Here is a 14,363-nt window from a genome sequence, read left to right as displayed (position 1 = left end):
GGAATAATGTTACTCGTGCCATACTAATAAATACATGCTACGTTTTCATAATCTAAACGGTAAATGGAATGATTTTAATGTATGCGCATGATTTATGAAAAATAAATATATTAAAACTACACTTTTTCGAGTAATAACGCATTAGTTCCCTGTTAAAGCAAAATGTTCAATGTATTGTAATCAATTTGATATTCGCGATGAAACAAAACAGGAGAATTATATAATTAGACTTTTAGCTGCTGTTAATTATAGGACACATTTTTACGTATTATTGATATTCTTATACTCATCTTACTTCAATTTATAAAAGGGCTTATCTTTTTCTATTATCAATAGATTTTTCAGATTTTCTCTCATGCATTTTCTTTCATAAAGGAGCAGACTAGTAAGAGTTTAGGTATACAATCCCGAGTGTCCTAACCACTGCTGTTACATACTACCTTTTTTCCATCTACTTACAGTAATGTTTTAAATAATACAAGGGCCAACTTAGAGCATTATGTTCTAAGGATTTTTTTTTATGCAGTGTTATCTTTATCTTGCATATGATGAAGTTTTAAGTACAGACGATTTGTTTAATGAAGATTTTACACTATATTAACTAAAGCTCTATCCTTTACTAAGAGTCTCATAATTTTCTTTAAAAAAAAAAAATTTGACACCTTTAAAACATAATATTATTATATTAGTTACAATCAATATTGATAAAGAAACGGAAACGTATGAAATACATAATTCATCATGTTTCAAGAATTGCATATATTTTTTAAACACAAACATTCAAAATAGTAAGAAAGACTGGTAGTATTTTTTTTCCTACACCAAACCAATCACATGTTACAACAGTAAGAAAAACAGATTGGTAAACAAATTAGAAAAGAAATTAAGATAATATAGGCACTCAACATCACACATCGTATTAACAAGATGCAAAAGCACACTCATCATAATTATATAACAGTGCATCTGTTAAAACTTACTTGAATCCATTGTTCACCATTTTGATTTACCCATACATATAAGTGTTACGATATTAATTAAAAATTATTAATACATATTTTAAATATCACAAAGGGATTTATATAATCTATAAGGGGAGAGTAGATAGAAAAATTAGATTTTAATATTTTAAATCATATTTATGTTATTCTGGCTCAAAATCGGACCTAATTTTTTATTTTTTATTATTTTTTCATGGACAGGTAGAATAAAAACACCAACCCTGACAAGCGAAAACAGTCCACAGTGCGAAAAAGACAATCCACAATCATGTTGCTAGACTACTTTAAACAAAAGATTTTAGAATTTTCACCGAAAAAACATATTTATAAGTCAGAAAAAACATTAAGACACAAGGCGTAATAACCCATAAAAACATTATCAGCATTTGAACTGCCGTGGAAATCTAAGTAAATAAATCATTTTCATTTTGATGACATAAATACCATTACAATACCTTTCAGGGGTCGAATTTGGTACAGATGATACATGATAAATGGTGCTCCCAATGTCTTTGCAATTTTATGCTGAAATTTAAACTAATGTCCCATTGGGTAAGGTACTATTGGTAAGGGTTAGAATACATCATTCAGTATATATACTGGGATTTTTTCCAGTTGATACCAGCAAACACAGAATCTACTGTATAATATTAAAGCAAAAATCAAGTACAGCAAGTCCTCTACTTACGTGATTAATTCATTCCGAAGGTTTTCGTGTAAGTCGAAAAAAAAAAAGGCATTTTTTAAATACATATACGGTATGTATAATATGCACTAGTTTTAATGGATATAGAACACATCGCTCACTTCTTTCAACAACGTCATATTTCAAAAAACTTGATTTTTCTGGAGATTGAAGTTTAAGAATATAATGAAATGTATAAAAAATAAATATCAAGCCACTTATCGAACTTTTTACTGTGCAACAGTTCTTTTTAGGAAAAACCTGAAGGTTTTTGCTCCATTTGAAAAATATTAAGTACATTTAAAAAAATAATCAAACAATACCTTTTCTTCAAAATGCCAAAACAACACTTTCTGCCCTGTAGCGGATAAATATTAAGTTTAAAATATGCCGCTTTTGCTGGGATATAGTAAATTTTCTGGGTTTTCTGAAAACATGCACAACTAAAAATTTACAATTTTTGATTTATGACGTTGTTGAAAGGAGTGAGCGATATATGGTATGTATAATATGCACTAGTTGGGTATAGAACATATGTGAAAACAGAATAGACCTACATGCATACGAAACTGAAAACGTGGAAAGAATCCCGATTGCAACACACATGTAATCAACGAGGAAGAAATCTAAATTATGACTTTGACTACGTCATTGATCACATCCTGTGGACAGTAAAGGTGGAGGGAAAGGGTGCAAGGCATGAGCCAGTGCCATTTCTATCTTTTTCTCTCTCACTTTTCTATCAACACAACAGTATATGTAAATAAACAACTTGAGAAATATTTTATTTTTCATTTTTTAAATCACGCAAGTTTGAATTCTGGTAAGTCAAATCGCGTAAGTAGAGGACTTACTGTACAATGAATGACATACATAACTATTGTACATCTTTTCAAAAAGTAAGTACGTATGCTTACTTGCATTAGCAAATTATCAAATAATCCATTAGGTATAAATTGATCTCAAAGCAAAGCTATAAGTAAATTGTTTGCTTTACAATCTCAAAGGTCAAAAAATCTCATTTTCACAACACTTTTTGTTAAATCATTAAATTTAAGGTAAAACTTACGATTAGACAATAAATTAAAAATGCGCTAATAAATTAAAAAACACTATCGTTGACATAAATGTAAATTGACAAAACCCCCATAAAACCCATTAATTGCCATCTGTGGGACATTATAAGATATCGAAAACAAAATTTTGTAAACACTTCCATGAGGGTGAAATCCAGTATGAATTAACAAGCAAAGTTTTGAATATACATACTCCGAATATCTTTAAATATGAACAAATTTAGAAAAAAATGTGAGGCTGTATTAGGTTAGGTACAATTGAACAGATTAAGAAAGGTTTTGAAATATGGTTTGGACATGTGGAGCGAACGGAGAATGAGAGAAAGACTAAGGAAGTATATTTATTGAGTGTGAATGGGAGAGAATGGCCAAGAGTAACATGACCAAATTAATTAGAACCTTAAATCTGGTTCTGGTAAAAGTCTATGTAATCAATGGTATACATGAATAAGATGTAATTAGAGATTTGTGGGGTTTCATCCTCTCTGCCTACATCTGCAGCAAAATGGTATGAAGGTAATAATGGCTGTAAATAGTTAGGGTGTTTGTGCACTACACGGAATTTTACCGTCCGGCACAACAGTTAGCATATAAAACGTATGATTGGCTTGTGCTTTTGTCTTACTTTTTTCGGATCGGTGTGCTCGATCGCTACGTGATCACAGTATGCGTAAATTCGATCAAGCTAAACTGTCGTAGTCGCTTTTATTTTTCAAAACCGGACTGCTGGACGGTTAAATTCCGTGTATGTAGTGCACAAGCTACCTTGTCATAGTCACATTCTTTCCCCATCAATCATTCCTTGAGTTTCATATAAGTTTATATAATTTAACAAAATTGAATTATAATGAACCTCAGACTACAATTTAGAGACATTTTTGACATTCACATGAAATATAAAAAAAACATAAATGGTTTTCCACATTTTGGTCAAAATTTGAATAATGGCGGGCAATGTCCTTAAATTTGCTTTTCTGACAATGACGTGTTAATGATGTAAAATAAACAATATGGTGATGACTACAATGGGCATTTTTCACGTATGTATTTGTTTTTATGGACAAATTTATTACTATAAAAATCACAAGGCAATTGGTACTTCTGTTGTTGAATATGAAGTTTTTGTCCACAGGATCAATTCCATTAATCAATTAACAATCAAGATAATACTATGTTGATAGGGTCCAGTGCCCTGTACACCATTAGGTGCGTTTAAGAGTTATAAGGAAGGAAATATTAATCATCAGTTGTTATGAATTATTAAAAAATTTAAATTACCCCACAAAAGGGTAAGCCCTGCTAAAAATTATATAAGGCAACTTTTGTATGTAACTTCAAATACATAGTTAGTTAATACTTATTTAAAAGGATTACCAACACAAAATCGCTCTATTCACAACACAGGGATTAAATATATTTCTTAATATATTTTCACTTAAGTACTTTAGAAAAAACAGGTACATTATATGAAACATTTATTGCTCTATTCAACTAAAAGGCAAGCCGATGTAGGAATAAGGAATCATTATTTTAAGTTTAAATACTAAAATTGCCGACATGTATACAATGAAAATCAAACACCTATTTATTATCAGTGCCCGATTTACAGTAGCTTGGTGGTCCTAGTATTATATACGATTCCTTTTGGTTCACTAACCTACCAAGAATATATATATATATATATATATATATATATATATATATATATATATATATATATATATATATATATAGATTTCAGTGAAAAAAGATAGTTTCTCTTGAAATATAACTGTAGTTTTTTAACATAATTTGTAGATATTTAAATTAACAAAAAGTATAATTAACACGTAGGTTTTTGAACAAATCTGTAGATAATATTAAAACTAAAACTACACACGTTTTAAAAATTAAGAATGTTGTTTTCTTCTTTAGAAAATAAATATTTTAAACATAGGAATGTGTAGTACATTCAATACGGAGTTTAATATGTATATTTATGTTGTTTACATAGTTAAACAATTTAAAAAAACAATTAAAAGTCCTCGTATTTTATGAAATCAAAATGGGCATACTATTAATAATATAACAATATTAAATGAATTAAGTACTTAACGAATAGGACGGTTTTCAGGCACAAAAAAGTTACAAAAGGTGTTCATAAATTGAACAATAAAAATATATATGAGTAAGTACAGAAACAACTCATTCTTCAGTAAATAAATAATATTTAAAAAAATATATTTACACGATGAATTATATTTTAACGAAATGGAATGAATACTATAGTGTACGGTGGAAATCGTTTAAGATAGATGAGTCGGTTAATATGTGTTTCATCTAAAATCTATAATATTATTTTATTATGACATCAAAAACATTGACAATTTTTGTCTTGCTTATTTTCATATTCTTCAATGAAGAACTTGTATTATCTAACAATTTATAAATGTATACATATAGGTCCCCAAGGTTTCCTTTTAAATTTTTTTTCTATATTCTATTTATTGCTTTTTTATTTAGTTTACGTTAGCTGACATGAATAAAAAAATATGTAATAATACTTTTAGTAATTTAACAAAGTTATACTCCCATAAGAATATTATTATTAGCCCATTGAATCGAAAAAAGAAAAGAAATAGCTCTTATATTTTTATATTATATATTGCTCTGTAATTAGTTTTACATTAAGTCTAAAAAAAAAATATTTACACATATCGCTCACTCCTTTCAAGAACGTCATAAATCAAAAAACTTGATTTTTCAGGAGAACGTTTTTAAAGTTTAAAAATATAACACAATCTATTAAAAATAAATATCAAGGCACTTATTGAACTTTTCACTGTGCAACACATCTTTTTAGGTAAAACCTGAAGGTTTTTTCTCTATTTGAAAAATATTTAGTTTACTTAAAAAAATAATTAAACAATACCTTTTCTTCAAAATGCAAAAACAACATTTTTTGCCCTGTAGCGGGTAAATATTAAGTTTAAAATATGCCTCTTTTGCTGGGATATAGAACTTTTTTTCATTCCGAAAACATGCACAGCTGAAAATTAACGGTTTTTGATTTATGACGTTCTTGAAAGGAGTGAGCGATATATGAACATAGATGCGCTTGTTAGCTGCCATATTTTAGTCAAAAATCGTAGGAATTCAGCAAAATTATTGATTCATTAAAGATATGTGTAAGATTTATCATAAGAAATATATCTAGATTTTACAATAAATAAAAACAAGTAGATTTAATATAATAAAATGAAGTAATATAAAAGTCATTGATATATTAATTAGAGCTATTTTAGCAGAAATAATAAAAGTAGTGTCTGTTTCAAATATTTTATGAAATTTGCAATGTAAGATTTTATTAAAAAAATATTTTTTAAGTTGATTTAAAAAACACATAGGATGTATAATACATTATGATCACAATAAATAAATGAAAATATATTCAATACATACAATTATTACATTAAATTATACAAAAGACAAGTTTCTGCACCAAATTTTTACTATTGCACCAGAACCAAATTAATTTCTATTAACAGTAAGCAACCCACTTAAAAAAAAAAATTTACATTCATTCTCATTCAAAATATATACATTCATTCCCGTACATACAGTTACACCCTGTTCCAAAAGTATCTTTCTGATGGCGTTTATATAAAACAATATTTACATAGCACTAACTACTTGGTTGGCAGTCTCCATCATGGGTTGATGTGTTCATTCCATTTACATTATCATTTATCAGTCGCAATTACAAATTTGATAAAACCGAAACACATTTTTTTCTGGTTGAAATTCAGCTATCAAATTCTTCTTTCTCAAAGAAGTCAGTCGCTTTCATATGCCAATAAATAATTTTGACCGCTTGTTTCCCTCCACCCAATTAATCTACTCAATCACTTGAAGCTTGAAAACCAGGCACAAGACTCTATCAACACAAACAATTATTATGTTGGTACTATAGGTAGGAAATTTGCTAATAAACAATTTGAAATGACCAGAAAATCAACTTGTTCTTGAATAAGGGCTTGGTACCAACTAAAAAATAAAATAAAATGGCGGCCTTAGTTTACCACTTTAAAGGGACTATCAAGGGTAAGAATACTTGTTAAGGGTGAAAAATCATGAAATTACAAGTGGTAACTATAACTAACACTCACACTCACAATATTCTTGAGTGTGTCTAAATCTTTTATCCACAAATTTTGCTACACTTGGAAGATATTTATATATGAAGATTTTTATTGATATCTCAAGATAGATGAGTTTTTTTGTTGAAATAGGAATATGGAAGTCTAAATATTTACTGGGATTACAACCTGTCACTGGCTGGTTTGATTGACCACTTTTTACACTGTAAAATTCACAATTATATTCATAATTACAATCACATCACCCAAATTTAGGAAAATTTCATATATTCTACACTTAATTTGTCAAGTAGCTAATCACGGGCAGAATTGAGGAAACAATTTTTTTTGTCTATTTTACATGCTCTCCTATATCTTGGCATTTGGAGTGTTACATGCCAAATTATAATATAGAATTGAATGATTAAGTTGCATTATGTTCAAATTCTCAGAGATAAGGTTTGTATCATCAAATACAGTGGTACCTCGACATACGACTGCCCCAACATACGAGTTTTTCGAGATACGAGCCGACGAGCAAGTGATTTTTTGCTTTTAGTTACGAGCGAAATTCGAGATACGAGTTCGGTTCGGTAGTAACACTAGAGGTGGAAGAGAGAGACGTGAACGAGCTCATCGAGGAGCACACCCAGGAACTGACGACTGAGGAGATACAAGAGTTACAGTCACAGCAGCATACTGAGGTTATGCAAGAAATTGGTTTTGAGGAGTCAGAGGAGGAGGTTATTTCTACAAGTGAGATAAAGGAGATCTTAGGAATGTGGGAGAGAGTTTCACAGTTCTTGGAAAAAAAACACTCAGAAAAAGTTGCAACAGGTAGTGCATCTGACCTTTTTAATGACACTTGCCTAACTCATTTCCGGAACATTCTGAGAGGGAGGAAGAAACAAACCTCCTTGGACATGTATTTTTCTAAACGGCCTACAGGTGAAAGCGAGAAAGGCAAAGACCAGTGAGGATATCTAATTTATTTCTTTACATTCTCTTTTTTGTTTTTGTGCAATAAATATTTGATATTTATAAATACGTTTTTACTATTCAAAACCACGTAACAAAAATAACTGGGGGTGACATTTTCGAGGTTGGAATGGATTAATGGTAGTTCAATTGTTTTGTATGGGGAAATTTGCTTTGAGATATGAGTAATTCAAGATACGAGCAAGGTTGCGGAACGAATTAAACTCGTATGTCGAGGTACCACTGTACTATGAATTATCAATGGGATTCAAATTTTAATTGATAAATATTGTATTTGCAACCATTCCATCTATAATTTTTATCACAACTGCAATACATGGTTTCTTAAATTGTAACCGTACAATATTTTATTGATTTTTTTTACATGACAACACAGCACCTTCTTGAGCGAGCATCGCCGACTACTTCGCTGGTGTTGCCACTAAACCGGGGCACATCACTCTGCAGCAAACTGGGGGGGAGGGTACCTGATATGGAATCGTTGGCAATGAGACTTGACTCTGTGGGACTTGCATTTCTGTTCTGCGCTCGTTGTTTCTTCAAATCAGCTAGAGTACCTAGAATGAATTTAAAACAGAGTCAGGAAATGAAGGTTTTTCTGTTGAAAGTTACATTGTTATGGGAAACGGTACTGGAGAAAATTGTGAAAGCAAAATTAATTTACTATCGGCAAACAAGTGAAAAAACGTAAGATTTAAACTTTTTTTCAAATTATTTAATATGGTAACATTTAAAAAAATAATAATTCAATTAATTTTCTAGACATTTCTACTTTTCATCGGGTGTGTTATGGGGCGTATCCCTTTATGTATCTGCTTTATAGGGCTGCAATAGTAGTAGTGTGGATTCGTTTCTGCGACGTCATTCGTTGCCAACTTACGAAAACAACGTTTTTACGAAAGTGAATTTTGCAAAAGAAAATGATGAATGAAAATATTGCTTATATCGGCTATTATAAACACAAAACGAGTTTTACACAATCCTTTATAGGTTGAGTATGTTAAATTAGATATTTCGAGTGATAATTCCCCATTGATAATTATATTAATATTGGTTCGATCTGATATGCCTTATTTTCTAGGTACATTAGGCAATATTCATCTAGGTGCATAAGGCATCAGTTCAGGGTAATATTTATTTAATATTACCCTGGACTGGTATTTGAAGCGCAGGAGTGATCACCTTCCCTTCATGTAAGTAGCGATTGAGATAACACTGAGTCAATTTGATGCAGTGCCCTATGCACCATTGGGTGCAGATAAGGTCAAAAGAAGATTAAAAGTATGTAATAATTTGTTTAATTTTCATTTGTTATCATTGATTATAATGTTTATTTTCTAAATTTTGTTTATGTGCAGAAAAAATGAAAAGATTAATGAATAATTTATGTTATAAAGTACATGATTAAATAATAAATACAGCTAAAGCTCTGCTTGATAAATCCCAATGTAGAACGAGACAAAAAGAGGGAAAAGAAAGTGGATATGAAGAGTTGAAATGAGAATAGGACAGATTATAGAGTGATGGAGAGTTCAGAAGGCTGCAAAGGAAGCTCAAGTAATTTCAGCACATGTTTCGATCAACACGAACCACATGATTTCTTAGGTGCGTACTTACGGCTGACCACAGACGACACGGGACTCCCACCATTCAATTGTGGTAATCCTGTATTTGTACATAAAATTTTGTCAGAACAGGAAAAGGTTGGTGTTATGTACCAAAAACAAATGAGATACCAACTTATAATTTCACGAGATTAAAAATAAACAATATGTAAGGAGAAGCAAAGGAATAATACAATATTCATTATGGTAGTAAATTGATTCTGCAATATGGCTGCCCAATTTTTAAATTTTCTACCACCTCTTATTCGCATACAATTGTGCATGACGCACAAGGCAGTGTTATCATCTATGAATGAATGAATGTCTTTGCACTGTTCCGAGTCTGTCTGCTGTGCTGGTCGGGGTTGTGGGCGTCTGGGTACCGGCCAGCATCGGGTCAGAAATGGCTCTAGCTGACTAATTGAACAAAACACTAATCCCTTTCACTGCCTACACTGGGGTACTTCTAGAAAATTTGGTGACGGATTTACAAACTTGTATTTATTTAGATTGGCAGTGACAGGTATATTGAAAGCGTTTAAATGTAAATTCACAGTAAAATCAGGATACAATTTTATATTGTTTCACGTTTTCAATAAATTTCGCAACTTTGTTCAAAAAAAAAAATTGCTTTGCAGGAGCAGATCTGTCAGGAAGCCTAGATGCTTCTGTATTAGATCTGGGCATGTGGTGGGACAGCTTTCAATTTGAGAATTATATGAATGCAAGGTGATAGGTTCTACGCTTCAAATTCCAGTCTAAGGCGCCGTGGCGTAGTCGGGTAGACGCTCGACTGCGAAACTGGCGTTGCGGGTATGATTCCCGCCAATTTCAAAATGAATTCAAGAAATATTCATTTTCAATTGGTCTGGGTGTTTGTAATGTATTTTTCAGATATACCTTCCCTTTCCTAACTATTCTACCTGCAGACAAGCCTCTAAAATAGAGGCTATGCTGATTATACCTTTTAAAAATAAAAAAAAGTTGTGCACATATGCTTACTATCAAATCTCACAATTTAATTTACAAAATCAAAACATGGCGTGTCAGAATAATCATCTTGAAAGGATTAAAAAGTGACTGCATCATTTTTATGCATAGTTCAGGTATGAGAACTAAAAGATTGATAAGTTCTTGTTTGCAAAACAATGCAAAAAAGGGTTTAAATGAAAATACAGTTTCATTGTTTTGTACGCGGTTTTCCAAAAAAATGCCAGTGCATACTAGATTTTGAAATTGGACAACGGAATATTTAACCAAACCAAACCAATCAAATTATACAGGAGTCTACAGAAAAATGCATGTGGAGAAAAAAACTAGGGTGGAATCAGAAAATCAAAAGATGTATTAAAGCAGGTTGTACTAACCTATCATGACTGTCACATGGACATTGATCTTGCCGTTATTATCTGTCGTGTAGTGTGTGGCAGCACTCGCTTCAGGAACATCACTCTGGTTGGTATTAATAATATCTAAGTCTTTAGTCCCATCCAGGTCATCTTCATGTATGTAAGACTCATTGTCCTGACCTTCTGGGGCTTTCCTAACTCCGTTGAAAATCTTAACGGATCCATTTTCAACTGACTCTTTTTGCCGTGATTCAAACTGCGCGTCCTGTCCCTTTTTGTTTCCGTTACTATACCCATTGTAAGTTTGAGTTATTGTGGAGTTAGGGAGGTATTGCTGAGCGCCATTCACGCCGAAAAGAGGGTTGGTGATTTTGGGCACTTGTGAGGGATAGGTCGATGATGGTTGTGATTCGTTTTCAATTGAATTGATCGAGTGGCTGTCTCCATTTTGCGATATTGCGATTTGTTTCGGTGGTGATGAGTCTGTGGATTGCGGTAGACCTCCGGGATCGCCGATGCTTCCGTTTGAGGATCCGTTTGATGGTCGTTTCTGGGGGGAACTCGGCCCGTTGGGGAGCTGATTAGCGACATTTTGATTGTTTTCTGTTCCATTTGGAATACCCTGTAAAGACAGAAATATAATGGGTTAGTTTTTTCATAGAGCATTAAAAAAATTACAAATTTGAATGAACATTAACTTGATTTTTTATTTTCAATAAATTTGGGGAAAACATGATATTATTATGGCAACCACAAATGTTCAGACACACACACAATGTGTGTCAGTGTTTTTTAAAATTTATTTATACAATTTGGTTAATTGTTGACAACACTAAAGATGACAGCACAGAGGTAGAACATTATCTTCAGGTTTTGAAGGAAATATCCGAAAATTAAAAAAAAAGAAGGATTTTTCACTGCTTTTATTATTTATCAACAAAAAAAATAAGAATTACTTTAGAGTATAGCAGCGCATCAGTTAATATATAAAAACGAGTGTATAATTTTGTTTTTTTTTTACGAATCTAAAGTGTTTTTACTGTACATATCCACTAACTCTGTAACTTAATCCCAGTATCACCGGTTCTTTCTTCTTCATCTTCCGTAGATTGTCATTAATGATAAACATCTTGGTTTCATCACAGCTCACTCAAAGCACAAAACTATTTAATTTTATACACACCCAACATGTACTTGTATTAACTCGAGTCACTCACAATTTATTACAGGGATACGATGTGATTCATTGTCTTTTAATAATAACTTGGATGATTATTTAAATTATTTTCACATTGTTGAATAAATAATAACGTTTATGAATTGTTAGGAAAGGTGAAGAGTATTGTTTAAATTTGGTAGTTTAGATAAAATCTACAGAAATTAGTAAGGCCTCTTGTTAAATAACAATACAATAAAGCGCGAAGAGTAAGTCAAGGTTTGGGTCATGGTTGTTTTTGTTTGACAACATTTTTGACAAGGTTAGTTATTGTTTTCATAAAGAATAAAATGCTAAAAACTAAGTATTACATTAAAACAAAATTTTATGCGAAACACGTAATGGACATTGCTTATATTCCTCTGTGAATGCAATACTGCATATATGTTTATTATTTTTAGGTGATTTTATATTCAAATGGTATTATGGCTATAATCGGCAGGTATAGATTCCATGTATTTTACAGTATTTTTACGTGTTTTATGCGAATTTATTTCAACCAAAAATAATTTAAAAGATAGGAATGTCACATGTCTGGTGCGCGCCCATAGTCAAAAAGTCCATAAATTTCCGCTAGGCGTATCTATAGGGCGCTTGTCCACTACCCGGAATTACACGGAATTTTACCGTACGGCACGTCAGTTAGCATTTTAAAAAGACGATTGGCTTGTGCTTTTGTCCATCTTTCTTCGGATCGGAGCTCTTGATCGGTGCGTGAACACGTTGCGCGTAAATTCGATCACGCTAAACAGTCGTAGTCGCTTTCATTTTAAAAAACCGGACTGCCGGACGGTGAAATTCCGGGTAGTGCACAAACGCCCATAGTCAAAAAGTCCATAAATTTCCACTAGGCGTATCTATACTTCGACAAACTCATCTGCAGAATTCCCGGCAATTTTTACACAAAACTGTTTTTGACCATACAAAAAACTAGTACGATATTTATTTACGTAGTTCAAAAAAAATTCGTTTAACATAAAATATTTTACTACTTTAAAATCATATAAACAAATATTAAATTGATATTCTATACTGTTTTCGTGGACCTAAGCATAGGAATCAAGTTGTGATAGAGTGGGCTTGAGCCTATTTATAAACTCTGTACTCTTCTTCTTCTTTTGTTGTGGCTTTTCACCCATCTAGAGTGTTCTAGCCAGTGCCGAGTTATTTTTTATTTACACTTTTTACATTTGAAAACGAGAGTCCGCGACACTAACCACGGGACCACAACCCGATTCGATCGTTCTAAATTGTAGTTTTTCAAATATTCAATCTAAAAATATGAATTATTTTAAAGTTGAATTGGTACTTTTGCTGATGAAAGAAAAACTAGCGCAATAGCCAATAAATCCAGCGTTTGGCGTATCAATTCGTACACGAAAAAAAAAAGAACTATTTCACATTGTAATATGTAACAATGTTACTGAGAAGAACAATGGCTTCCAACTGTCCGATTCGAGCAAATATTTTTTACAAATTAATGGGATAATCAATTAATTAATATTTCAAGGTAGGTTTTCTCTGTCGAAAATAAGCGTATTTCCGCGCTGCAAAAAGGCGTTTACGCGAATTAAAATAATAATTTATATAATTGTTATGTGTACATAAATTAACAGCTTATAGGCGCAGATAAATAATTTAATGCAATTATGATAACGGAAACTCCCAATTTGTGCCTCAAACGAAGAAATTAAATCTGGTTTTAAAATACTAATAATACTGAAAACTGCAGTTAAAATGCACATATCGTTATTTTTTGACATCTCATCAAAGATGAAGAAGAATATGGAAGTCTGGGCATTTACGGGGCTGACGACCGTCATAGGCTGATTTAAGTGATCACTTTACACACGTGTAACATTCACCAATTATACTCATTATTGACAACCACACTACTCAAATTCTTGGAAGTTCTATATATATGAACCAATTTAGAAACCTTGTTCTTGAATCACTAGAACTTCACTAGACACATCTATTGGTGAGATGTAAAGAAGCTTTTTACTAAGCAGAAACTCTTATATTAGTATGTGAGATCCGAATCCTGGAAGTGTGGTTGTCAATAATTGGTAGAATTGGTGAATGTTACACGTATGTAAAGTGATCACTTAAACCAGCCTATGACGGTCGTCAGCCCCGTAAATGCCCAGACTTCCATATTCTTCTTCATCTTTGATGAGATGTCAAAAAATAATATGAAAATAACTTCTGTAATTGGAGATAATCCAGATTTTGTAAACAAGTATTTGGACACACTCAAAATGTTGCACATATCGTTTTAATAATATTTGAATAGATGATTTCGAAAGAAATTA

General features: G+C 31.7%; 1 protein-coding gene across 3 annotated transcripts in view; it reads right to left on the bottom strand.

Moving 5' to 3' along the window:
• Nucleotides 1-7,022: 7,022 nt before the first annotated feature.
• LOC148304687 (protein phosphatase 1 regulatory subunit 16A-like) overlaps nt 7,023-14,363 on the bottom strand; it is a 47,111-nt gene continuing 39,770 nt past the window's right edge. For 2 of the 3 annotated variants that reach the window (XM_088267793.1, XM_088267792.1), the window contains exons 10-11: nt 10,851-11,454; nt 7,023-8,436 (exon numbers count right to left, since the gene is read on the bottom strand). In XM_088267793.1, the coding sequence (XP_088123919.1) occupies nt 8,240-8,436; nt 10,851-11,454 (801 nt within the window). In that variant the 3' untranslated portion in view covers nt 7,023-8,239. The remainder of the gene's footprint in view (nt 8,437-10,850; nt 11,455-14,363) is intronic. The other variant, XM_088267794.1, reaches the window with a different exon arrangement.

Source organism: Brachycentrus maculatus, unplaced genomic scaffold, assembly GCF_059751285.1.
Source record: "Brachycentrus maculatus isolate JH-2025_06_01 unplaced genomic scaffold, ASM5975128v1 h1tg000306l, whole genome shotgun sequence".
Classification (NCBI taxonomy): Eukaryota; Metazoa; Arthropoda; class Insecta; order Trichoptera; family Brachycentridae; genus Brachycentrus; species Brachycentrus maculatus.
The sequence above is the reverse complement of the archived record's forward strand: the minus strand, read 5'-3'. Positions and strand labels throughout refer to the sequence as shown.